Source organism: Ooceraea biroi, chromosome 13 (genome assembly GCF_003672135.1).
Source record: "Ooceraea biroi isolate clonal line C1 chromosome 13, Obir_v5.4, whole genome shotgun sequence".
Lineage (NCBI taxonomy): Eukaryota > Metazoa > Arthropoda > Insecta > Hymenoptera > Formicidae > Ooceraea > Ooceraea biroi.
In genome coordinates, this window is record NC_039518.1 from 5014925 (window position 1) to 5041464 (window position 26540).

At 41.4% G+C, this 26540-nt stretch overlaps 1 protein-coding gene across 2 annotated transcripts in view; it reads left to right on the plus strand.

Moving 5' to 3' along the window:
• Positions 1-20990, plus strand: part of LOC105280892 (transcriptional regulator ERG homolog) — a 35496-nt gene extending 14506 nt beyond the window's left edge. Inside the window, exons 3-5 of one of the 2 annotated variants that reach the window (XM_026974486.1) lie at positions 15664-15723; positions 18577-18814; positions 20587-20990. In XM_026974486.1, the coding sequence (XP_026830287.1) occupies positions 15664-15723; positions 18577-18814; positions 20587-20923 (635 nt within the window). In that variant the 3' untranslated portion in view covers positions 20924-20990. Of the gene's footprint in view, positions 1-15663; positions 15735-18576; positions 18815-20586 lie in introns of both variants that reach the window. The other variant, XM_026974487.1, reaches the window with a different exon arrangement.
• Positions 20991-26540: the final 5550 nt, after the last annotated feature.

Sequence of the window (26540 nt, forward strand, 5' to 3'; positions counted from 1 at the left end):
CGCCAGTATTGTGCCAATACAGATCCGACACTGGAGTGTAACGCCGCTGCCGTACTCTGGGCTACCAATACTAGGCCAATGTTGGGCCAGTTAAACAACCTCGGCAATTTCTACGTGGGAACTTTAGTCAAGTACTTGCGATTTCAATACGACGTTATTTAATAAATTTATTCCTGCGCTAATCATATCTTAATTATAAACGTGTTCGAGTACTTTGATAAAAATAATTTAATTTGACAGAGCCGAAAGTTCAATTTGAAACGCGAAGGTAGTTTTACTTTGCGCTACAAGAAAATTGAAGGTCTCCCTAAACCGCGTGCTCTAATGTAAATTATTCCCTCGTTTACTTGCGATGTTCCAACGCCCATAACGTCATGCAAGGACAATGATGTACTGACACCTGAGAATTAACACATTAGAGATATATTTGCGGAACGGCAATTCGAGTGTACCCATTAATGTCGCTCGCGTGCTAGCTAGCCCAAACTTGTTCCAAGCAGGTCATGCTCATATAATCAACCCGTGCCGAAATGCGCACTGAAGCGTTATACCGCTCCACGCGATCCAATCTAAAGTTCAAATGATAAAAGGAAGGCCTTCTCGCGCGGATCGCCCGATGGGCGCAGTCATCAGTGGCGCTGTCATGAACGTATCAGTCCACCATTTCGCAGCGTATGCTCTCGATATCAAAAAGTCTGCAAATGACCATTGATCGCAGTGGAGAACGCAGGGTTTGCTCCGGGAGTTCGCTCACGCGTGTTCCCCTTTACAATATATATTGCAAATGAAGAAACGTTACTCCCAAGAACGCTTAAGGGCTAATTTGGTCGAGTGCAGTCTTGATGACGCACGATGGTTTACACCTCTGCATCGTGAAAATAACATAAACCTCGGCGGGTCGATTCGAGAACCCTCGAGATCGCGCGTCGCCGCGGCGCGCTCGCGCGTCCATCCGAGGGACGTCACGTCGCGTTATCGACCACGAACCGGGGGTTTCAGCGGGTCTGCCCACTGGCCAGGAAAAGCGACTTTAAGACGACTCGTAGAACAATAAAAGCACTCTCTCTTTCTCCTACCTCCTCCGCCACCGCCGTCGTTGCCCTTCCGTTCTCCCCAGTGTGCCTCGCGTGACTTCCTGACCCAAGTCGACCGACCCTCGACCCCCCTATTCCCCGTGTATGTGTGTGTCTGAGAGAGGGCAACCTCCCCCTATGATAATTACGTACTCCGGTGCGGCGCGTGCCTCGGCAATCCGCTCACGCGCCCGATCGCGTATGGCGTGACTATCCTCGACACCGTAGGTAACCATCGCACTACCCTCCTCCCTCTTTTCCCTCTTCTGTCCTATTTCACCCTAACTTGCCTTCTTTAAAATATGTACAAAGTGATTGACGCTGCAATCAGGACACCCCAATAACGTTTTATAAGTTCCGAAGTCGATCTGATTTCTTTCGAACGTCCCTCGAACATCCTCAGAATATCCTTCGGATATCCCTTGGTCTTTCATCATGTCCAGAGGATTTATATCTAAAATTTTCATGTTTTAAATATTGAGAGCTATTGCAATTAATCAATGAAATCGTCATTGAGAATTAACGTCTCAGAGTGGGGTACAAGTCCGTGAGAATTTCCTAAAAGTCCAAACTGTGGATTCTAACGATTCCATTCGACGAGGGGGCGACCGGAACCCCAGCCAGGAACAGCAGGCGACCGGATCTTGCTGGCACGAGTTCCGCTCGTCCACGAATCCTGCGGGATCGCGAGGGGTGAAACCCCGGGGGACACGGATAGTGGGCAACAAGTCACTGGGAAACGGCGCGTGACCAGCGCATTCGCGCCGCCAGATTTACGACAATAAAAATGAGGAAGAGTAAGCAGGATTCCCCTCCTTCCTCCCTCGTTCTCTTTCTCTCTCGGGAACGCACAAGGATGCCGGTCGAGGATGCGGTGGACGTTACAGTGCTGCTTCGACAGAATTTATTGAACATTCACACGTTTAAGAATGGTCTAAAAAATTGTAAGAGGCGAAAAATAACTAGGAGACTGCCTTAGATTTGAACTCGAACTCTCCGGGGTCCCTGGTTCACACGCCTAGGTCTTAGGCTGTACGGCCAATACTCCTACTGTTGTCATCAACTTGTTTTCATTCCGATCCTCTATACGACCTGTCAGTCTCGAATATCTTTCCAGATCTTACAGCTCGGCCAGCCTGACATTACATTCGTCCCCGAATGTCTCCAAATCGTCGGTTCACTCCACTTGAGTCCCTCCCAACCTCCATTTTTGGTTCACTCTTCTGAGTCCCTCCCAACATCCATTTTTGGTTCACTCTTCCGAGTCCCTCCCAGCCTCCATGTTGGTTCACTCCTCCGAGTCCTTCCCAATCTCCATGTTGGTTCACTCCTCTGAGTCCGTCCCGACCTCCATGTTCAGGCTTCACTACCGGCCAGCTGCTTCTCAACTCCCTCCTCTCCGAGGGGTAGCGGATGAATCTCAACTGTCTTCGAGGGGTAGCGGATTTTATCCCACTTCTGAATTGTAAGAGGCGAAAAATAACTAGGAGACTGCCTTAGATTTGAACTCGAACTCTCCGGGGTCCCTGGTTCACACGCCTAGGTCTTAGGCTGTACGGCCAATACTCCTACTGTTGTGATCAACTTGTTTTCATTCCGATCCTCTATACGACCTGTCAGTCTCGACTATCTTTCCAGATCTTACAGCTCGGCCAGCCTGACATTACATTCGTCCCCGAATGTCTCCAAATCGTCGGTTCACTCCACTTGAGTCCCTCCCAACCTCCATTTTTGGTTCACTCTTCTGAGTCCCTCCCAACATCCATTTTTGGTTCACTCTTCTGAGTCCCTCCCAACCTCCATGTTGGTTCACTCCTCCGAGTCCTTCCCAATCTCCATGTTGGTTCACTCCTCTGAGTCCGTCCCGACCTCCATGTTCAGGCTTCACTACCGGCCAGCTGCTTCTCAACTCCCTCTTCTCCGAGGGGTAGCGGATGAATCTCAACTGTCTTCGAGGGGTAGCGGATTTTATCCCACTTCTGAATTGTAAGAGGCGAAAAATAACTAGGAGATGGCCTTAGATTTGAACTCGAACTCTCTGAGATCCCTGGTTCGCACGCCTAGGTCTTAGGCTGTACGGCCAATACTCCTACTGTTGTGATCAACTTGTTTTCAGTCCGATCCTCTATACAACCTGTCAGTCTCGACTATCTTTCCAGATCTTACAGCTCGGCCAGCCTGACATTACATTCGTCCCCGAATGTCTCCAAATCGTCGGTTCACTCCACTTGAGTCCCTCCCAACCTCCATGTTGGTTCACTCCTCCGAGTCCTTCCCAATTTCCATGTTGGTTCACTCCTCTGAGTCCGTCCTGACCTCCATGTTCAGGCTTCACTACCGGCCAGCTGCTTCTCAAGTCCCTCCTCTCCGAGGGGTAGCGGATGAATCTCAACTGTCTTCGAGGGGTAGCGGATTTTATCCCACTTCTGAATTGTAAGAGGCGAAAAATAACTAGGAGACTGCCTTAGATTTTACCTCGAACTCTCCGGGATCCCTGGTTCACACGCCTAGGTCTTAGGCTGTACGGTCAATACTCCTACTGTTGTGATCAACTTGTTTTCATTCCGATCCTCTATACGACCTGTCAGTCTCGACTATCTTTCCAGATCTTACAGCTCGGCCAGCCTGACATTACATTCGTCCCCGAATGTCTCCAAATCGTCGGTTCACTCCACTTGAGTCCCTCCTAACCTCCATGTTGGTTCACTCTTCCGAGTCCCTCCCAACATCCATTTTTGGTTCACTCTTCTGAGTCCCTCCCAACCTCCATTTTTGGTTCACTCCTCCGAGTCCTTCCCAATCTCCATGTTGGTTCACTCCTCTGAGTCCTTCCCAATCTCCATGTTGGTTCACTCCTCTGAGTCCGTCCCGACCTCCATGTTCAGGCTTCACTACCGGCCAGCTGCTTCTCAACTCCCTCCTCTCCGAGGGGTAGCGGATGAATCTCAACTGTTTTCGAAGGGTAGCGGATTTTATCCCACTTCTGAATTGTAAGAGGCGAAAAATAACTAGGAGACTGCCTTAGATTTGAACTCGAACTCTCCGGGATCCCTGGTTCACACGTCTAGGTCTTAGGCTGTACGGCCAATACTCCTACTGTTGTGATCAACTTGTTTTCATTCCGATCCTCTATACGACCTGTCAGTCTCGACTATCTTTCCAGATCTTACAAAATGTCGTTCAAATTTTGCAAAAAATTAATGAGCGACTTCAGATTTTGACAAAAAAATTTCGAAACATTCGAATCTGGCTTGACAAGGCTTGAAATTAGCTGATTGCATGCTGATCTTTTCGCGTTGCAGAAAAACGCGTGCGAGTGGCGAGACACGCTGTCTTGGTCGGACTGTTATTCTTTTCTTGGCGATACAAGGCCAGGGTAAATTGGAATCGCGCGGAGGAAACGTCCCTAGCATATTGCAGGGGTTGCGGGACACGTCGTCGAAGTCGCTGTCACAGTTCGCATTATGTCTTTCGGTAGTACATACATGGGCACGTGCCTATGCGTGACACGTTCACGCATGGCTGCCTGCGTACGGACTCTCCCCCCATATCGGCTCGCATTCATCTCTGATTCCTTGTTGGGGTGCAGGGATTGCGTTTCCACTTTAACCGTGCGCAGTCGAACGTCTACCGAATCGGCTACACGCGCCTACACACGCAAAAAGTAGCCGATTCCATCGCGAAGTCGTGACTCTGGACAATCTTCCTGTTACCGTCGAACAAAATTTTAGTTAAACCTCCGTTGAGATTAATTAAGAAGGAAGCGACTGAAATTGACAGATAAATTTTTAATGTTTTTTTCTAGGAATAGAAATAACGTACAAAAATTTAAAAAAACGACAGAAATATCAGTTTCTTATCGAGGCACCGTTTGTCTATGAACTTCTTGGCAAGTTTAAAAATGTTATAAAAATAATATTCATAATAATGTGTAATATTTATGCATCATAGCTCATAAATGAGTACATTTTTCTTTTTGAAAAGATGAGATAAGATAAGAGCGAAAAATTTCTGCTGAGTGTTTGAGAGATTGTGTTGGCAGCTCGCGTGGATACGTGAAAAATGATTGCGCTCTGAACAATACTTATAAGTCAAGTGTATCGTGCGACGAGACTCAGGTCAAAGACAAGAATCTCTTTTCCTGTCGACCCGCCGTCATATTCACGCTATGCGATAATTAGGAAACGATTAATTCTCTTTCGCGTTACGCACAGCTCGCTCTTACAAATAACTTTTGCTACGCCTGCCCTTATCTGATGAACAAAAACACGTTACCGTCATTACGGGGCACGAATTATGCACACGTCCACCTTCTTGAAAGAGCCCGAGTTAGCATCTACGACTTTCATTTTTCAAAAGGCAATTTAGTCGATAATTAGTCGGGCAGTTAATCGACACACCGAATACTTCAGCAATTTGAGTATCTTTACAAAAGTTTCAATAAGAAATAATATTAAATAAGTATTTCGGACATCGTGACTGTCACAAACGTGTAATCTTAAAAATGCTATTTCGCAGCATTTTTTGACTTTGCGTAGCGGAACAGTATCGGCAACGACGCGAGAAACAACGCCCGCCCAATTTTTATTATAATCCTGCAGACAAGCGTGGTCTCCCGACTCGGTGTACAGCCATACGAACTGCTCGTTTCGCTCGCTACGCTCAAGGGGTGCATGCTGCATTCGTTGTTACACACCACGCGACTCCGTTTTTACAGTAGCCAGACGTATGATTGAAATGACCGAGATGGCTGTATGCGAAAATCAGTATCTGCTTTTTTCACATCTTTACGTATCAGATTGTATCATTTAAAACCGTAAGTCTGGATTATAGCCTGAAATTGACTTATTGTCGAGTGAGCAAAAGCGACGGGTGGCGAGTCGGAATTTTTCAAGCTACAAGTCACAACTATCATCGGTGTTACTTCCCTTTCTCAATTTCGATAATAAAGAGTGGCATCGATAGCTCCGCTCTCGAAAGCATCGAAATATACAGGGTGGGGCAATAACTATTACCACCTTAAATATCTTCGAATTTATAAGGTCCAGAGGAAAATTTATGTAATCAAAATTATACGGTACGAAGGGGGCTAACATATGGCGATAATAATTTTTGTCCTGGTGGAGGCGCTTCGAAGATATCAAGGTCACCTTCATTTTTTTTAATAGGTTCGGTATGTTTTTTTTCCATAATTTCATAGAGGAGCTTAAAACAAGTACGGAACTCATGACACAAAATTATTGAACAAGATTAAATGTAAATGAAAACGATAAAAAATACATTTTTATATTAAATGAAATTTACGTTTAAAAGATGTACGAAATGACGCTTTATTAGTATGTTTTGTCGGAATGTTTTGATTTTGACATTCCTCATAAATGAGGATCAACTTGTTCTTCAAACGGATACATCGATGAAAATAAATAGGATTTTAAATGTTCGACGCGAAGGCTGAGTGCGATTAGGATATCGTTCAGCGTATAAATTTTGCACTCTCACTGAAGTTTTTTGACATTCTCCATAAATGAGATCATTCTCCATCATGTCGACTTGTTCTTCAAATGAATGCATCTTGCACGATTGACTTATCTATCGATACTACTTTTCATGTTTATCTTATCCTGTGAACTTATTAAGATGGCCTTCAAAGGGTCTTTGTTTTCATTGAAATAAGTTTACGTCACTATTTATTTTCATCGATGTATCCGTTTGAAGAACAAGTTGATCCTCATTTATGAGGAATGTCAAAATCAAAACATTCCGACAAAACATACTAATAAAGCGTCATTTCGTACATCTTTTAAACGTAAATTTCATTTAATATAAAAATTGATGAAATGTATTTTTTATCGTTTTCATTTACATTTAATCTTGTTCAATAATTTTGTGTCATGAGTTCCGTACTTGTTTTAAGCTCCTCTATGAAATTATGGAAAAAAAACATACCGAACCTATTAAAAAAATGAAGGTGACCTTGATATCTTCGAAGCGCCTCCACCAGGACAAAAATTATTATCGCCATATGCTAGCCCCCTTCGTACCGTATAATTTTGATTACATAAATTTTCCTCTGGACCTTATAAATTCGAAGATATTTAAGGTGGTATCAGTTATTGCCCCACCCTGTATATCGAAATATGGATACTCGCGTGGTTTTAAAGCGATTTTCTTTAAACCTCGTTTCTCGAGAAGGCGGTTTCTCCGCTATATCTCTTGTCTTCGTAGAAGGCAGTTTTGATAATTTTCAAACGCGATTTGGACGCGATTCCGCAGTCTTCTCGGTCATCGACATCTCAGGATCAGCGTGGCGGAACGGCGTCTCGATACCCAGGAACCCCGGGAACGCCCGAAACAAACGGGAGAACCTCGTCCCACGAGTGTTTGTTGGAACTCGCCCAAAGTTTCGCCAAGTTCGCGGAACGCCAAGGGTTTTCTCCCCTTCCTTTCGGCGTCGCGACGCCGCGCGGCATTGTGCGCGTCCGCCGCTACCAAAGAGTGCAGCAGCACGGAATGACGACGGGTTCTTTGATCGTCCCTTCGAGGAGGCTGCATGCCGCCCTAACGGGATTACCCCGCCCCCGAGTAATTGCTCGTGAATGCGCAGATATACTCGCGACAATGGACGCACGTTCGCCGATCCGAGGTGACGCGAAACGAATCCCGATACAGTACGCAAGATCGACTTGTAAAAATAATGCTCAGGGGAATTTTTGCACGGATCACTGTTTCCTCGATCAACGATGATGCACTTAAGCCGACGAGCCATTTAAGCGGTCCCTTTTAGGGTCCTGAGCACCGAATATCGTTTGCAAATCATTTCGCGAATTCTCGATTATTGCTTTTCTAAAAATCGCGTTAAAAATGTGTATTTGTGTACGTTATATCTATGTATAAATTATTTTCTTAATTTCATATCATTTTATTGTGCTTTTTATCGTTACCGAGATGTTACGTTTGTTTATGCGAATGCAGTGCGATGATGTAGAATTTTCCTAAAACGAACATTGTAACACTGCGGTTATTTCGGTACATAGCTTGGAAATGACAGCGACTGACAGATTCGGGTCAATTTGACGCCCGATAGTTCACACGGTCTATGATCCATGTCGAACATTCGATCGTCATATCCTGTACGAGCTGCCGATGGGATCTCGATCGCGGTGTCGGAGTTTGCGTTAGAGAAGCGACGAGTGCGCGAAGCCCCGCGGCTACACTGATTGCGGCGGACCCCACGACCCATGGAGACCCGGGAACCCTCGTCCAAGGTTGTAGTACCCGCTTCCCAATCAGAGGCGAAATCAGATTGTTTAACACAGCGGACACCAACTGCTATTTAAAGGTAGCATCTGCCCCATGGGGCTCGCTACATTCCGACGCGACGACGCTCTATCATCAGAAACGAAAATGTCGTCACCCCCGGGGAGCTCATTCACATCGATCGTACATCGACACAGAGATAATAGACATTGTATATCGATATATATCGGCGAAGATATAAATCTGAGAATCTGCAGTCTAATGTTCGTGCGCTGAAAAAAAATCTGGTTGCATTAATTAGAAATCTGGTAGGTTCAACCAGTTTGTCTGTTGGAAAATGGACGAATCAGAATTCCTTTAGGAATTACCAGATGAGCGTGATTAATTCCTTCCTGTTAAATTTACCAGATTTTCTTGATAATAATACTAAATGTATTTAGTTAAATTAACATGACTGTTTAGTGAAAAGAAACGTTTTTCTGTTTCATTACCGTGAGTTTTCTTGGATTGCTGTAAATGAAACATCATGTTGATATTTATACAGGATGTCCCGTAATAATCGCCTAACCTCTCGCATGCCAATAGAGCAGATCGAGATGAACAGAAAAGTCCCATATCATTTTGCGATATTCGCAATAATAATCGAAATATTGCATATTAAAGTCGAGCGAATCCAGAGCGCGCGGAGGCAAGTGCCGAGCCGCTCGAGGTAGAGGATTATCATTGCGAATATCGCAAAATGGTATGGGACTTTTCTGTTCATCTCGATCTGCTCTATTGGCATACGAGAGGTTAGGCGATCATTACGGGACACCCTGTATAAAAAAATATAAGAAGAGAACACGTTTTTTCATCCGCCATCACTTCACCAGCCATTCCACTAACCAATTTCATTTCACTACAGGAGGAAAACGTGCCGTCCGTGCCGATCAACACGCACGACACGAAACAATAGAATGCCGCTGGAGTGCCCTGCGATTAGCCAGAATTCTGATTGCATCTTCGTTTGTTCTTATGTCTAGTGTAATATAACTAGAAGTTTTCTAGATCCAACTGGAAAATACTAACCAAATTCTTATAGTACAGTCTATCGAACGTTCTAGTTATAAAATATCCAGTCCTATCGTGATAACTAGAAATTCTTGGTTAGTTTAACCAAAATGCATTCTATCAGATACGTCTTGTTGATACAATCAAATCATTTATCTCACAAGTAACACTACCCAAGTGTCACACGCCGATTTTGATAAGCTTCGAATATGTTGTTGTCTAGGTCAAAATATGAGATACATATTTTTTTATATCGGCCCGTTTTGCCATTAAGGGGGTGAAACACCCTCTTGAAAAAAATCGGGTTTTATATTTCTTAGCGAATACCGTCGAAACAATAAAACATATAAGAAAAAGTTTCAAGTAAAAGTTTTATGGATTCTAATGTACTTTATAACAGTGCAATCAGATTTTTTGAAAATGTCATATTTTTCGAAATTCCTTTCCCCCTCCACAATTTTTGAAAATTTTAAAATTTATCTTTCAGCAAAACTTCAAGCATATTTAACGACAATTCAACCATATATGATAAGGTCATATTCTGAAAACGCATTTTTCAAAAATAAGCTAAAAGTACCTCTATATCGCTACATACACGCCCCGTCCGTATTCTCGTATTTAATACGCTAGTTACTCCTGGCAACAGTTTTTTCGCACAGAGATAACAATGAAGTCGGGGGATTACTTTTAATTAACAAAATAAGTCAGGTTCTCGCCCTCTGCCGGACCCAGAAATGGTCAACGTAGAGCTGACAAGAAAATTTTACTTTTTTTATTTTTTTCAATATTTCTAAATTTGTTTGTTTTTGCTCTATAATTGCATATATACTAACATTTCTTATAAATCTGATTGCACTGTTATAAAGTACATTAGAATCCATAAAACTTTTACTTGAAACTTTTTCTTATATGTTTTATTGTTTCGACGGTATTCGCTAAGAAATATAAAACCCGATTTTTTTCAAGAGGGTGTTTCACCCCCTTAATGGCAAAACGGGCCGATATAAAAAAATATGTATCTCATATTTTGACCTAGACAACAACATATTCGAAGCTTATCAAAATCGGCGTGTGACACTTGGGTAGTGTTACTTGTCAGTGTGCTAACACAAAAATTCACCGACCGAGAAATGATGAAAAAGCAAAAGTTGTAACACCATAAATGGAACAAATGGAAGAAATGCGTTGATGGGGTGACGCATGAGATGATACGATGCCGAGCAACCAGCTAATTTGGAAACGATATTGCGATCCCATCGATTCCTGGGTAACGAGGAACCAATCGAGTGACCTTCGCAAGGCGGCTATCGCCTGCGAGCGTATAACGAGCCGAAATTAAGGGGCATTGTGCCCTTAAACAGATTGCACACGTCCGTGCGTGGACGTGACCGTCGGGCCTCGGACGACGAGCGTTCGCACGAAGAGGGAATTCGTGCGACAAGGCGAGAAGGAGGCCTACACCACGGGGACGACGGCGACGAAGCGAACGGGGAGAGAAACGTACACGTAGCACTCAACCCCCGTGTTTGCCTACACGGAAATCCTCTCTAACGGATTCTAACGCTCGACCGAGCTTGCGCTTTTTCATCTTCGGCATTCGGACCGATGACTTTCCCGCACTGCCTTCCTTTCGATCATGGGATCGAAATTTTCTCGATCCACCAGTATCGACATATACACTGTACTCGGAAGTCACTTGGCATCATCCTCGACAGACTATTACGCGTGTTGCTGGAAAATGAGGTTCAAATACAGGGTGTACCGGGTTTTAACCGACAAACTGCGGGAAAATATTCTACTCGTGGAAATAAGAAAAAATTCTTATATCGAGTTTGCTTAGAAATGCTTTATTGCAAAGTTATAAACCAATATTGGAAAGAAATATGAGATAAGTAACAACGGATTTTTTCACAAAAATAAAAATTATCTACGCAATGATTTAGTGACGCGTTTCAAAATGTTGTCCTTGCACATCGATACAAGCTAGACATCGACGTAGTACAGAATTTGTTACGGTACGACATTCCTGAAAATTTTGTTGCATCTCAGTAACTGAATTAGTAATTCGTTGCTTTAAATCTTCAAGCGAGATTACTTCTGTACTGTAAACTTTATTTTTTAAAGTTCCCCATAAATAAAAATCAAGAGGCGTTAAATCGGGCGATCTTGGAGGCCAGAAAACCGGTCCTCCTCGACCAATCCACCTATGAGCGTAATGTTCATCTAACCAGCTTCTAACTTGTCTAGCATAGTGCGATGGACAACCGTCTAACTGTGTCCAGCTGTTTTGGCGACGATTTAAGATTCTTTCCGAGCGTCGTCGGTGTCTTAGAGCTGAACGAACATCATCATATTCATTCATAGGTCGAAATGAACCCAAATTACGTAATTGCAAATGGGTATTACTAAACACAGAACTATCTGGTACTCTCCTGTTAGGAAATCTACGTTGATACTCTCGTACGGCAGCTCGTGCATTTCCGTCACAGAATCCGTACACGAAATGAATATCAGTGTATTCCTCATTTGAAAACACTTTTGGCATTCTGATAGTAATTGCTAGTTCACACGACGATTGAAATCTAACGGCTACTGTTGTGAAAGTAACAATCATACTGAATCGTTTCGACATAGTGAACATGAATACATGTGAACATCTTCGACCTTCCAAATTCTACACTATGTTCCGTTGTCACTTATCTCATATTTCTTTTCAATATTGGTTTATAACTTTGCAATAAAGCATTTCTAAGCAAACTCGATATAAGAATTTTTTCTTATTTCCACTAGTAGAATATGCTCCCGCAGTTTGTCGGTTAAAACCCGGGACACCCTGTATATCAAAATATAATACTAGGGGTGTGATTTAGTTTTGAGGGTTGTTTTTGCTCAAAAACGCATGTATTTAAATATGATAATGAATGAATACCTTAATCAAAATATTTTCCTTCGTTTTCTATAACTTTTTCCCATCTTTCTGGCAAGAGATGGATTCCACCACGATAAAATGACTCTTCTTTCGAATTAATCCATTCGTCGACGAATTTTCGCACTTCTTCGAAATTATCAAAGTGTGTATCCTCTAAAGCGTGTTGCATCTCAGTAACTGAATTAGTAATTCGTTGCTTCAAATCTTCAAGCGAGATTACTTCTGTACTGTAAACTTTATTTTTTAAAGTTCCCCATAAATAAAAATCAAGAGGCGTTAAATCGGGCGATCTTGGAGGCCAGAAAACCGGTCCTCCTCGACCAATCCACCTATGAGCGTAATGTTCATCTAACCAGCTTCTAACTTGTCTAGCATAGTGCGATGGACAACCGTCTAACTGTATCCAGCTGTTTTGGCGAAGATTTAAGATTCTTTCCGAGCGTCGTCGGTGTCTTAGAGCTGAACGAACATCATCATATTCATTCATAGGTCGAAATGAACCCAAATTACGTAATTGCAAATGGGTATTACTAAACACAGAACTATCTGGTACTCTCCTGTTAGGAAATCTACGTTGATACTCTCGTACGGCAGCTCGTGCATTTCCGTCACAGAATCCGTACACGAAATGAATATCAGTGTATTCCTCATTTGAAAACACTTTTGGCATTCTGATAGTAATTGCTAGTTCACACGACGATTGAAATCTAACAGCTACTGTTGTGAAAGTAACAATCATACTGAATCGTTTCAACATAGTGAACATGAATACATGTGAACATCTTCGACCTTCCAAATTCTACACTATGTTCCGTTGTTACTTATCTCATATTTCTTTTCAATATTGGTTTATAACTTTGCAATAAAGCATTTCTAAGCAAACTCGATATAAGAGTTTTTTCTTATTTCCACTAGTAGAATATGCTCCCGCAGTTTGTCGGTTAAAACCCGGGACACCCTGTATATCAAAATATAATACTAGGGGTGTGATTTAGTTTTGAGGGTTGTTTTTGCTCAAAAACGCATGTATTTAAATATGATAATGAATGAATACCTTAATCAAAATATTTTCCTTCGTTTTCTATAACTTTTTCCCATCTTTCTGGCAAGAGATGGATTCCACCACGATAAAATGACTCTTCTTTCGAATTAATCCATTCGTCGACGAATTTTCGCACTTCTTCGAAATTATCAAAGTGTGTATCCTCTAAAGCGTGTTGCATCTCAGTAACTGAATTAGTAATTCGTTGCTTTAAATCTTCAAGCGAGATTACTTCTGTACTGTAAACTTTATTTTTTAAAGTTCCCCATAAATAAAAATCAAGAGGCGTTAAATCGGGCGAACTTGGAGGCCAGAAAACCGGTCCTCCTCGACCAATCCACCTATGAGCATAATATTCATCTAACCAGCTTCTAACTTGTCTAGCATAGTGCGATGGACAACCGTCTAACTGTGTCCAGCTGTTTTGGCGAAGATTTAAGATTCTTTCCGAGCGTCGTCGGTGTCTTAGAGCTGAACGAACATCATCATATTCATTCATAGGTCGAAATGAACCCAAATTACGTAATTGCAAATGGGTATTACTAAACACAGAACTATCTGGTACTCTCCTGTTAGGAAATCTACGTTGATACTCTCGTACGGCAGCTCGTGCATTTCCGTCACAGAATCCGTACACGAAATCAATATCAGTGTATTCCTCATTTGAAAACACTCTTGGCATTCTGATAGTAATTGCTAGTTCACACGACGATTGAAATCTAACGGCTACTGTTGCGAAAGTAACAATCATACTGAATCGTTTCAACATAGTGAACATGAATACATGTGAACATCTTCGACCTTCCAAATTCTACACTATGTTCCGTTGTTACTTATCTCATATTTCTTTTCAATATTGGTTTATAACTTTGCAATAAAGCATTTCTAAGCAAACTCGATATAAGAGTTTTTTCTTATTTCCACTAGTAGAATATGCTCCCGCAGTTTGTCGGTTAAAACCCGGGACACCCTGTATATCAAAATATAATACTAGGGGTGTGATTTAGTTTTGAGGGTTGTTTTTGCTCAAAAACGCATGTATTTAAATATGATAATGAATGAATACCTTAATCAAAATATTTTCCTTCGTTTTCTATAACTTTTTCCCATCTTTCTGGCAAGAGATGGATTCCACCACGATAAAATGACTCTTCTTTCGAATTAATCCATTCGTCAACGAATTTTCGCACTTCTTCGAAATTATGAAAGTGTGTATCCTCTAAAGCGTGTTGCATCTCAGTAACTGAATTAGTAATTCGTTGCTTTAAATCTTCAAGCGAGATTACTTCTGTACTGTAAACTTTATTTTTTAAAGTTCCCCATAAATAAAAATCAAGAGGCGTTAAATCGGGCGAACTTGGAGGCCAGAAAACCGGTCCTCCTCGACCAATCCACCTATGAGGATAATATTCATCTAACCAGCTTCTAACTTGTCTAGCATAGTGCGATGGACAACCGTCTAACTGTATCCAGCTGTTTTGGCGAAGATTTAAGATTCTTTCCGAGCGTCGTCGGTGTCTTAGAGCTGAACGAACATCATCATATTCATTCATAGGTCGAAATGAACCCAAATTACGTAATTGCAAATGGGTATTACTAAACACAGAACTATCTGGTACTCTCCTGTTAGGAAATCTACGTTGACACTCTCGTACGGCAGCTCGTGCATTTCCGTCACAGAATCCGTACACGAAATGAATATCAGTGTATTCCTCATTTGAAAACACTTTTGGCATTCTGATAGTAATTGCTAGTTCACACGACGATTGAAATCTAACAGCTACTGTTGTGAAAGTAACAATCATACTGAATCGTTTCGACATAGTGAACATGAATACATGTGAATACACGTAACATAAACATCTTCGACCTTCCAAATTCTACACTATGTTCCGTTGTTACTTATCTCATATTTCTTTTCAATATTGGTTTATAACTTTGCAATAAAGCATTTCTAAGCAAACTCGATATAAGAATTTTTTCTTATTTCCACTAGTAGAATATGCTCCCGCAGTTTGTCGGTTAAAACCCGGGACACCCTGTATAGATTAAAATGAGTTTCATCTGAACAATCTTAGAATTAGAAAATCATTTGACTGGTTTCTTGTGTTGTTCAGGAATCGCATGGATCGCTATATCGTTTCCGAGTTAGCTAGTGTCGCGACACCATCTCGTGCGTCATATCAACGTGCGGTCCATTTCGCCTGAATAATCTGTTTTTTCATCAGAAAGATCATTAATTCAATTGTTCAAATATACATAGTTTTTTTTATAAAATTTTGATGGATAATGTACGAAATATCATGTTTCAGGCTATGGAAGCGGCTTATCGAAATCAGCATTGGACACGCACAGCCATCTCAGGCAGCCTGGTATGTAGTAGGTAGATATTTTTGAGAAGTTAAAGCGCTATTCTCTCACCAAGCCCAAGCGAAAATAAATTCTGCGTGTGACCAAAGGTATCACTCCGTGAATTAATTCATTATAAACACCAGTTTGCGGATGTGGCGTCGCGAAATTCCGACTTTCGTTCAGAACTTCGTCGCAGACTGCAAATTGCCTAAAATGACCTGAAATAAGGTGAAAAGGGGGTTCACCTACAGTAGTCGAACAAGGTCACTGTTACTTCGCGCATCATCGATTCCTCGGAGTCTCGAGTCGCGACGGGAAAAGAGCCTCGAATCCTTGGGCGTAGTCACATCCCAGTATTTCTCCCGTCGGTTCCCTCGTTCCCGGCAGATAAATGGGTGTACCGCGCCCCTTCCCATTATTAACTTGTAAGTGAATTACCGTTCGATCGAAAGGCGATCACTCCGGCACGCATTCAGCGGATTCATCGGGCGAAACGACCTTTGAGGTCCGGCAATTCCGAATCCGTCCCCATCATCCGCGTCCGTCCCCCTCTCATAATCGCTCGGCTTGTATTTTTATGGGGTTCGTCTCGGAATTCTCGGGACTCCTTCTCCTTCTTTCAGTCCGTGAAAGTCATTAAATTGGAACGTTTAGCAACTTCGTTAGAAAATCTGTTACATTTGTCCTCGAAGAAAAGTGAGGTAGCTCTGCGCGCACATAAATTAGGTCCATATTGTAAATTCAGAATTTTCATCAAGTTTAAGCTTCAGCTTGTCACTCAAAAGCTCGTCAAAGTGACTCACAAGGAAAGGTTTTTAGGTGTTACACTCGGATTGCAAAAATTGTTTGCATGTAGGTAGGGAGGTCCCCAAATAGAAGAAAAATTAGAAAAGTAGCGGCCCAAATGCATATTTGCGCGCTACGTGCGCAATTTTCGATGTTAGGTTAATTACTCAAAAATGCCATTTCCAATCGAATTCTTTACATTTTTTATTTCACCTAATGCACAACGCTTGAAAAAGAAATTAAAACTGAAAGAATTAAAAACCTCCCTTGACCAGATCTTTTATGTCCTCGTTATGGATTCTGATCAAATCTATTTAAAGTCGCATACAATAAATCACGCAGAAAGCGCAAACTACGATTTGCGCAATGCACAATTATTCCAAATTGTGTGCATTGGTAGTCGCAGTAAAAAATTAAAAAAGTTACGATGCAAATACCATTTTTGAGCAACGGGCCTTTTATACGTACTGCGCTCGCGCGGCACGAGATTACATTAGACGCTCGTATTTTCTAAACACACACAAGTACAGACACGCACACAGAAGCACATACGCGCGCACACACACACACACACAAAATTATTCAAAGCAATAAAAATGTGCATTAGGTGAAATAAAAAATGTAAAGAATTCGATTGGAAATAGCATTTTTGAGTAATTAACCTAACATCGAAAATTGCGCACGTAGCGCGCAAATATGCATTTGGGCCGCTACTTTTTTTTTTCTATTTGGGGACCTCCCTACCTGCATGCAAAAAGTTTTTGAAACCGAGTGTAACACCTAAAAACCTTCCCTCGTCAGACAATTCGCTTTTGCCGCAGTTTAGTTCCACAATGAAATAAAATATACGCGAATATATAATTTTGATGATAAATACATAATTCTTTTTCGGATTGATATACAGGGTGGCCCATTTTAATTTATACAGTCGATTTTTTAAAAAACTAAAAGAGATACGAAAAAATGTTTCAGACAGACATGTCACGATTTCGAGGGGGACATAAGATGATACCATTGGTTTGACCTTGAATAGTCGTTTGAAGGTCACGCGAAGATCACCTTCAATTTCTTAAATTGAAACCCCAACTTTTTATTGCAGATTCTTATTCTCCATCGAAAAGTAAGTAACTTTTGTCTGAAACATTTTTCCGAAAAATGTCATCTTATGTCCTTAAAATGTCCTCTTATGTCCTTAAAATGTCCTCAAAACTCATCTTGAAGATCATTTTAAGGTCATAAGATGACATTTTTCGGAAAAATGTTTCAGACAAAAGTTGCATGTTTTCTCGCGTAGAATCCGAATCCGTAATAAAAAAATACCATGTCTCATTAACAAAAAATTTCAGAATTCTAACTTCCGGTCTGAAATTTTTTTTTAATGAGACATGGTATTTTTTATTACGGATTCGGATTCTACGCGAGAAAACATGCAACTTTTGCTATTCTCTGTCTTATGCATTACAACGATTTCTATTGCAACGATAAAAATCGATACATCGAGCTGCGCGATTCAGAAGGCTTAGAAGACACTCGTGTCACCCTTTGAGCCACTCGGTAGTTTCTCAAATTGAAGTTATTATGATCCAAATGAATTCTATTCTATTGTGGGGCTGCGATTATGCCCTTTTGTACGGCTGTAGGGCCCTCCACGTCTGAGCGGCGGCGAGCGCCGGTGATGACGCATTGTAAAGCTTTTAAAGGGCGAACTGGGACCCTTGGAAAACAACCGTGTAATGGATAGGTATATCCTACGCGAAACTGCGAAGAATTTCGCTCGCTCTCTTTCGCGGTGCAAAAAGAAAATTTATACTCATGGTTTATGCATTACGCGCATGTTGCTCTTACGTAGTTAACAAAGCTACCTGAGACTGGAGAAATCAACCCCACTAAACAAACAATGATCAACTCAGGCCTTACTATACCTCCGTAATTTGTAGAAAAACTACGTTCTTTTATCTGCTCTTCTCCCATCACAAGAGCGGAAGTGAAGCGACTGGTTGAAATCCCGTACATGGTCGCTAATTAAGCAACGTAATAATCGAAACGCGAGATTTGTGGCGAGGCGGCTGAGTTTGTCGTGCCCGCAGATCCCTACCAAATGTTCGGGGCGACGAGCAGCCGGCTCGCGAGCTCCGGTTCCGGTCAGATACAGCTCTGGCAGTTTCTACTCGAGCTTCTGTCGGACTCGAGTAACGCCGCGTGCATCACGTGGGAAGGAACCAACGGCGAATTCAAGTTGACCGACCCCGACGAAGTGGCGAGACGATGGGGCGAGAGGAAGTCCAAGCCTAATATGAATTACGACAAACTGTCGAGGGCACTGAGGTGAGTTTTAGCAGCCGGTCGGCCGCGGACATTACCCCGCCGGGGTGACGCGAGCGCTCGCGTTCGCGACAGCGGCGCGTTTTTCGCGAATGTCGAATGGAAAACCCATTAACGGGCCATCATTTATGTTTTGACGAGGTTTCGGGGAGAAAGTAAATTCGTTCGGCACACGTATGGTCAAATGGCTGCGCGCGCGCGCTTGTGCATGTGTCGGTGTCGTCGGGATTCAGAGGGTGGCAACCGGGGGAGAGAAATTTCAATCACCAACAGTCAGACCGACGGTAGACGCGGCTATTATTTTTCCATCAGATCCACTGATTATATTACTGCGATTGCTCTTTTTGACGTCCCTTCGCTCGCCGTGCAAGAACTTGCCGACAGATAAGAGAACTCGTCTCCAACGTCGGAGTTGTTAAAGACGCTCTTAGCTTTGCGCATCCTATTCGTGCATACAATATAAAAGATGAGTGTACAATTCTTCCTATACAGGGTGGGGCAATAACTATTACCACCTTAAATATCTTCGAATTTATAAGGTCCAGAGGAAAATTTATGTAATCAAAATTATACGGTACGAAGGGGGCTAGCATATGGCGATAATAATTTTTGTCCTGGTGGAGGCGCTTCGAAGATATCAAGGTCACCTTCATTTTTTTAATAGGTTCGGTATGTTTTTTTTCCATAATTTCATAGAGGAGCTTAAAACAAGTACGGAACTCATGACACAAAATTATTGAACAAGATTAAATGTAAATGAAAACGATAAAAAATACATTTCATCAATTTTTATATTAAATGAAATTTACGTTTAAAAGATGTACGAAATGACGCTTTATTAGTATGTTTTGTCGGAATGTTTTGATTTTGACATTCCTCATAAATGAGGATCAACTTGTTCTTCAAACGGATACATCGATGAAAATAAATAGGATTTTAAATGTTCGACGCGAAGGCTGAGTGCGATTAGGATATCGTTCAGCGTATAAATTTTGCACTCTCACTGAAGTTTTTTGACATTCTCCATAAATGAGATCATTCTCCATCATGTCGACTTGTTCTTCAAATGAATGCATCTTGCACGATTGACTTATCTATTGATACTACTTTTCATGTTTATCTTATCCTGTGAACTTATTAAGATGGCCTTCAAAGGGTCTTTGTTTTCATTGAAATAAGTTTACGTCACTATTTACTTTCATCGATGTATCCGTTTGAAGAACAAGTTGATCCTCATTTATGAGGAATGTCAAAATCAAAACATTCCGACAAAACATACTAATAAAGCGTCATTTCGTACATCTTTTAAACGTAAATTTCATTTAATATAAAAATTGATGAAATGTATTTTTTATCGTTTTCATTTACATTTAATCTTGTTCAATAATTTTGTGTCATGAGTTCCGTACTTGTTTTAAGCTCCTCTATGAAATTATGGAAAAAAAACATACCGAACCTATTAAAAAAAATGAAGGTGACCTTGATATCTTCGAAGCGCCTCCACCAGGACAAAAATTATTATCGCCATATGTTAGCCCCCTTCGTACCGTATAATTTTGATTACATAAATTTTCCTCTGGACCTTATAAATTCGAAGATATTTAAGGTGGTAATAGTTATTGCCCCACCCTGTATATCTATATTTTTTACTATTAATTCACATTGCCGAGATTAGATCTTTTTATGATCAACCCAATGGGATTTTTTGATCAACCCCATTTAATTTCTTTTAAATCAATAGCTCAATTTTGTAAAGTGCGTCGGTCTGCTTGCAGGTACTACTACGACAAGAACATCATGACGAAGGTGCACGGCAAGAGGTACGCATACAAGTTCGACTTCCAGGGGCTGGCGGCCGCGACGCAGCCGGCGGCGGCCGACCCGGCAGCGTACAAGTACCAGAGCGAGCTGTTCATGTCCGGCTACGGGCATGCCAAGCTGAACCTCATGCCGCCACCGGCAGCGTCGGTTTCGGTTTCTGTTCCCGGTGGCCTGTTTCAATCGGCGTCGAGCTACTGGTCGACGAGCCCGGGCGCCAACTTGTATGCCGGCCATCACACGGCCTCCGGACACGTGCCACCACATCTCGGCACCTATCCGCATTACGCATGACCCGCCGCCGAGCACTGGGGTGCTGCCCTGGGCACGCCGCGTTGAAGGGTTTTTACCGGAAAGAAAATGAGAATAACCGCGAGCCGTCGCCGTCGGCGTGCGTGTAATCGTGAACGATAAACGCACCGTACGGCCCCTTATCCGCCTCCGCAGGCTCGGACCACACTTCGCTCCCAGGTACTTGCATCAATCTGTCCATTCGCGTGCTCGGATCGCGGTGTTACCCTCTCGCGTAGGACTGTCGAGCGACCGCCATGCCGTAACGATCAGACGAACGCGAGCAGTATGGGTGGCGCAGTTCAGTATGTGTGGTCTCTTGGATTCATTAATCGAATCTATATGTCGTTCTGATGTGTGTCTAACTGTAAACGTACACTGAGAGAAGCAAGTGGTTGCATTTAATTTTATGATTTATTATATAATTTCCAGTAGTATCGAGGCGACAAATGTCCTTATTGTAGTATTAACTGCAGATATTATATTACTCAGCATACGCTGCATTGTGGTCGCTGCAATTCTAATACGCGTTTTGGATATTTTTTTTAATTATTACTAGAGGAAAGTCCCCGATTATGAGATACCATATCGATTTTGCCGAATGTAAGGAAATCTATAGGCAGAATTTTTAAATGTAATACGTTCTCTTGAAGAGAATTTAATAAGCTTTAGGTTGGTGAAATGAAAAATCTAATTTACATATTATTTTTTCTGAAAATTAAACAAATTTGAAAAAAGAGCTTTACGCAGGATCGAGAAAGTGTGCTCCTAATATAAGATACCTTGAGAAATCGGTGTTAAAAGTGCAAAATGCATCAGTATTGCAAGTAAAAAACTTTATTAGATAGTTTTATAAAAATACTGCTGCCACAGCCTTCGCCAAATCTTCACGACTCCACTGTCGACGCTTCCTCGTTTCTCTAACCTCCATAGTCAGATTCTATAAAAATTAAATACACAAAAATTCGTATTAACTTTTCTTTACCCTTAACGTAGTATTTTCTTTCTTTTTATTACACTACATAATCTTCATATTCGAGCAATAATTATCTCATATTAAGAGTACCCTGAATATCTCATTATACGAGCCACGCGCCTAGCGGTTCCGCGATCATGAAATCTAACCTCTACAATTAAGCAATTCAACAAATTGCGTATTTTCCTGTTACTACGATTCTACTCTATCATTGCATACTGAATTTATTGCCAACCATTTCTTTATTATATAATAAACAAGGTTTAAAGACTAACCTCAAGTTCCTTTGACATGTTCACAATTTCACAAACCTTTTCTTGCAAAGGCTAAACGCAATAACGAACAATGAATTTTTCACTAAATACATTTTACACCAAGAGTAATAAGTTCATGGTGGAACTAACAGATGGTACTCAATAGTTTAGCAGAAACCCCATTACCTCATATTAGGAGCATATCTCATAATAGGGGATTCTCCTCTATAATAATTATAGTAAAGTCGTTGTAAAATTACAATTCAATGTACATCATTGTGATTATGATAGTAAAAGAGATCAATTAATTTGTTTATCATTCTTTTATCTCTATTTTTATTATACAGGGTGTCCCGGGTTTTAACCGACAAACTGCGGGAGCATATTCTACTAGTGGAAATAAGAAAAAATTCTTATATCGAGTTTGCTTAGAAATGCTTTATTACAAAGTTATAAACCAATATTGGAAAGAAATATGAGATAAGTAACAACGGATTTTTTCACAAAAATAAAAATTATCTACGCAATGATTTAGTGACGCGTTTCAAAATGTTGTCCTTGCACATCGATACAAGCTAGACATCGACGTAGTACAGAATTTGTTACAGTACGACATTCCTGAAAATTTTGTTGCATCTCAGTAACTGAATTAGTAATTCGTTGCTTTAATCTTCAAGCGAGATTACTTCTGTACTGTAAACTTTATTTTTTAAGGTTCCCCATAAATAAAAATCAAGAGGCGTTAAATCGGGCGATCTTGGAGGCCAGAAAACCGGTCCTCCTCGACCAATCCACCTATGAGCGTAATGTTCATCTAACCAGCTTCTAACTTGTCTAGCATATTGCGATGGACAACCGTCTAACTGTGTCCAGCTGTTTTGGCGAAACTGCAGTGGCACATTTTCCATCAAAATTGGTAAATCGTTTGATAGGAATCTTCGAAAAGATTCTCCGTTCAATCGGTCAGGTAAAAAGAACGGACCAATAAGCCGGTCATGAAGCATACCCATCCAAACATTACATCGAAATTCGTGTTGAAAGTTTCTTTGTCTGGTAGTATGTGGATTATTATGAGCCCATACATGGCTATTATGAGAATTGAATATGCCTCGTCTTGTAAAGGTCACTTCATCTGTCCATAATATCATTGATGAGAAAAGATTGTCCCTTTCTACTGCATTCACATACCAGTTACAAAATTCGACTCGTTTCTGATAATCGATTGGAAGTAATTCTTCTACAGGTGTGTAATGATATGCGAATCTGTCATCAGCACGCAATGTTCTCCAAATAGTGTTTCGTGATATCTACAGTTGAGCTGAAGCACGTCGAACACTTTGTGTAGGAGTATTATCAAAAAGATTTAAGATTCTTTCCGAGCGTCGTCGGTGTCTTAGAGCTGAACGAACATCATCATATTCATTCATAGGTCGAAATGAACCCAAATTACGTAATTGCAAATGGGTATTACTAAACACAGAACTATCTGGTACTCTCCTGTTAGGAAATCTACGTTGACACTCTCGTACGGCAGCTCGTGCATTTCCGTCACAGAATCCGTACACGAAATGAATATCAGTGTATTCCTCATTCGAAAACACTTTTGGCATTCTGATAGTAATTGCTAGTTGACACGACGATTGAAATCTAACGGCTACTGTTGTGAAAGTAACAATCATACTGAATCGTTTCGACATAGTGAACATGAATACATGTGACTACACGTAACATAAACATCTTCGACCTTCCAAATTCTACACTATGTTCCGTTGTTACGTATCTCATATTTCTTTTCAATATTGGTTTATAACTTTGCAATAAAGCATTTCTAAGCAAACTCGATATAAGAATTTTTTCTTATTTCCACTAGTAGAATATGCTCCCGCAGTTTGTCGGTTAAAACCCGGGACACCCTGTATATCAAAATATAATACTAGGGGTGTGATTTAGTTTTGAGGGTTGTTTTTGCTCAAAAACGCATGTATTTAAATATGATAATGAATGAATACCTTAATCAAAATATTTTCCTTCGTTTTCTATAACTTTTTCCCATCTTTCTGGCAAGAGATGACGATAAAATGACTCTTCTTTTCAGTTGATCCATTCGTCGACGAATTTTCGCACTTCTTCGAAATTATGAAAGTGTGTATCCTCTAAAGCGTGTTGCATCTCAGTAACTGAATTAGTAATTCGTTGCTTCAAATCTTCAAGCGAGATTACTTCTGTACTGTAAACTTTATTTTTTAAAGTTCCCCATAAATAAAAATCAAGAGGCGTTAAATCGGGCGATCTTGGAGGCCAGAAAACCGGTCCTCCTCGACCAATCCACCTATGAGCGTAATGTTCATCTAACCAGCTTCTAACTTGTCTAGCATAGTGCGATGGACAACCGTCTAACTGTGTCCAGCTGTTTTGGCGAAGATTTAAGATTCTTTCCGAGCGTCGTCGGTGTCTTAGAGCTGAACGAACATCATCATATTCATTCATAGGTCGAAATGAACCCAAATTACGTAATTGCAAATGGGTATTACTAAACACAGAACTATCTGGTACTCTCCTGTTAGGAAATCTACGTTGACACTCTCGTACGGCAGCTCGTGCATTTCCGTCACAGAATCCGTACACGAAATGAATATCAGTGTATTCCTCATTCGAAAACACTTTTGGCATTCTGATAGTAATTGCTAGTTGACACGACGATTGAAATCTAACGGCTACTGTTGTGAAAGTAACAATCATACTGAATCGTTTCAACATAGTGAACATGAATACATGTGAACATCTTCGACCTTCCAAATTCTACACTATGTTCCGTTGTTACGTATCTCATATTTCTTTTCAATATTGGTTTATAACTTTGCAATAAAGCATTTCTAAGCAAACTCGATATAAGAATTTTTTTTTATTTCCACTAGTAGAATATGCTCCCGCAGTTTGTTTGTTAAAACCCGGGACACCCTGTATAAATATTGTGAACATAATGCAAACACTTTCCTCTCAGTGTAATTGTAAAAATTTGAGCTCGAAAGCGCGAATCCCTACATTTACACTGGAATTAGAAGCGACTCTTATGTCGATCAACATTAAATACTCGTGTACAACTATATATCACCGGATCGCGAGTGAATACGTAGCTAATTCCACGTAAATGTGGTAAACGGTCGACAATCACGAGGTAGCAGCGGGCACAGGCAGATAACGGACGTACCCACTTGCATCCACAAAAAAATCTAAACGGCAGCTTTATTATTATATTTTTGATGTATAGTGTCTGCATAGTGCAGCAGCTTCTTTGCATTTATTTATTAGCCAAGAAATATGAAGAGGTAGATAATAGGTACTGTATTTATGCCGGTGGCCAAGACGCGTTTGGACAGATTTGAACGTCCAAATCACGCGGTCGTGCAATACACTGTCGCGAATCGTTCGATGCAATACCTGAGCAAAGCGTCGTGAAACCTTGGTGATCATTTATACGCTGCTTACGTGCGTAAGAGGCGATCCTACGTGATTGAGTACTCTGTGGACTCAGATTTACACGGCCGGCGGTGCGCCCGAAAGAAAATTATTGTAAGAACGTTGTACATACAGTATAATTGCATTACGTTAGTACAGGGTGTGCGTCCGTGAGATAACTCGCATGAATCTCTTTACCGTTATCGCAGCCGCGTCCCCGCGAAAGACACGCGCATCCCTGACGAATCCTTAGCAAGCACGAGCTCGCGTTTAAATCTGACAATTCGACGTGAATTGTAAATCCCAACAAAATATCAATGCGAAAGAAACAGCTTCCTGATGATTTGCGTCTTTGTAACATTCCAACAAGTTTTTGTTGCACGAGTTGCAACTAATTGTTTATCACCCGTTGTTCTTTCTTTGTCTCCCTTGTTCGATTTGCTTTCGAAGAAGAAATAATGCGTGACGGTAAATTGAACATGTGCAATCGTTTGGTCCAAGGAAACGTGAACTCGTACGGGATTAGGCAGCCGGCGGAGTCGGCGTTTTGCGATTGGATTAAATCGGGCATGCGTACGTTAATTGCAAGACAGGAAAAACGAGTCATCCCTCGCGCGCGCGTCTAACGCGTGAAGCTTCAAGCGAGATTTCGCGAGATCGTTCGTCCGTGCAGTATAATGTACTCATGTTCGATTAGACCAAAGATAATACGTGTATCATAAACTCTCCTAACTTATTTGTTACGTAAGAAATGGGTAGAGAGGCCGCATAGAAGTGTGAGTCGCACGACGGGAGTGCAGGAGAGGCGATCGTCAAACGCATGGTAAACTCATGCAGCCACGTATTCGTCGGCACCTCGACGCTTGAGCGGGAATCCCCTGGTTCCTTTGACGTAATTTTACAACGAAACCGCGTTACTACCGCAACGTTACCG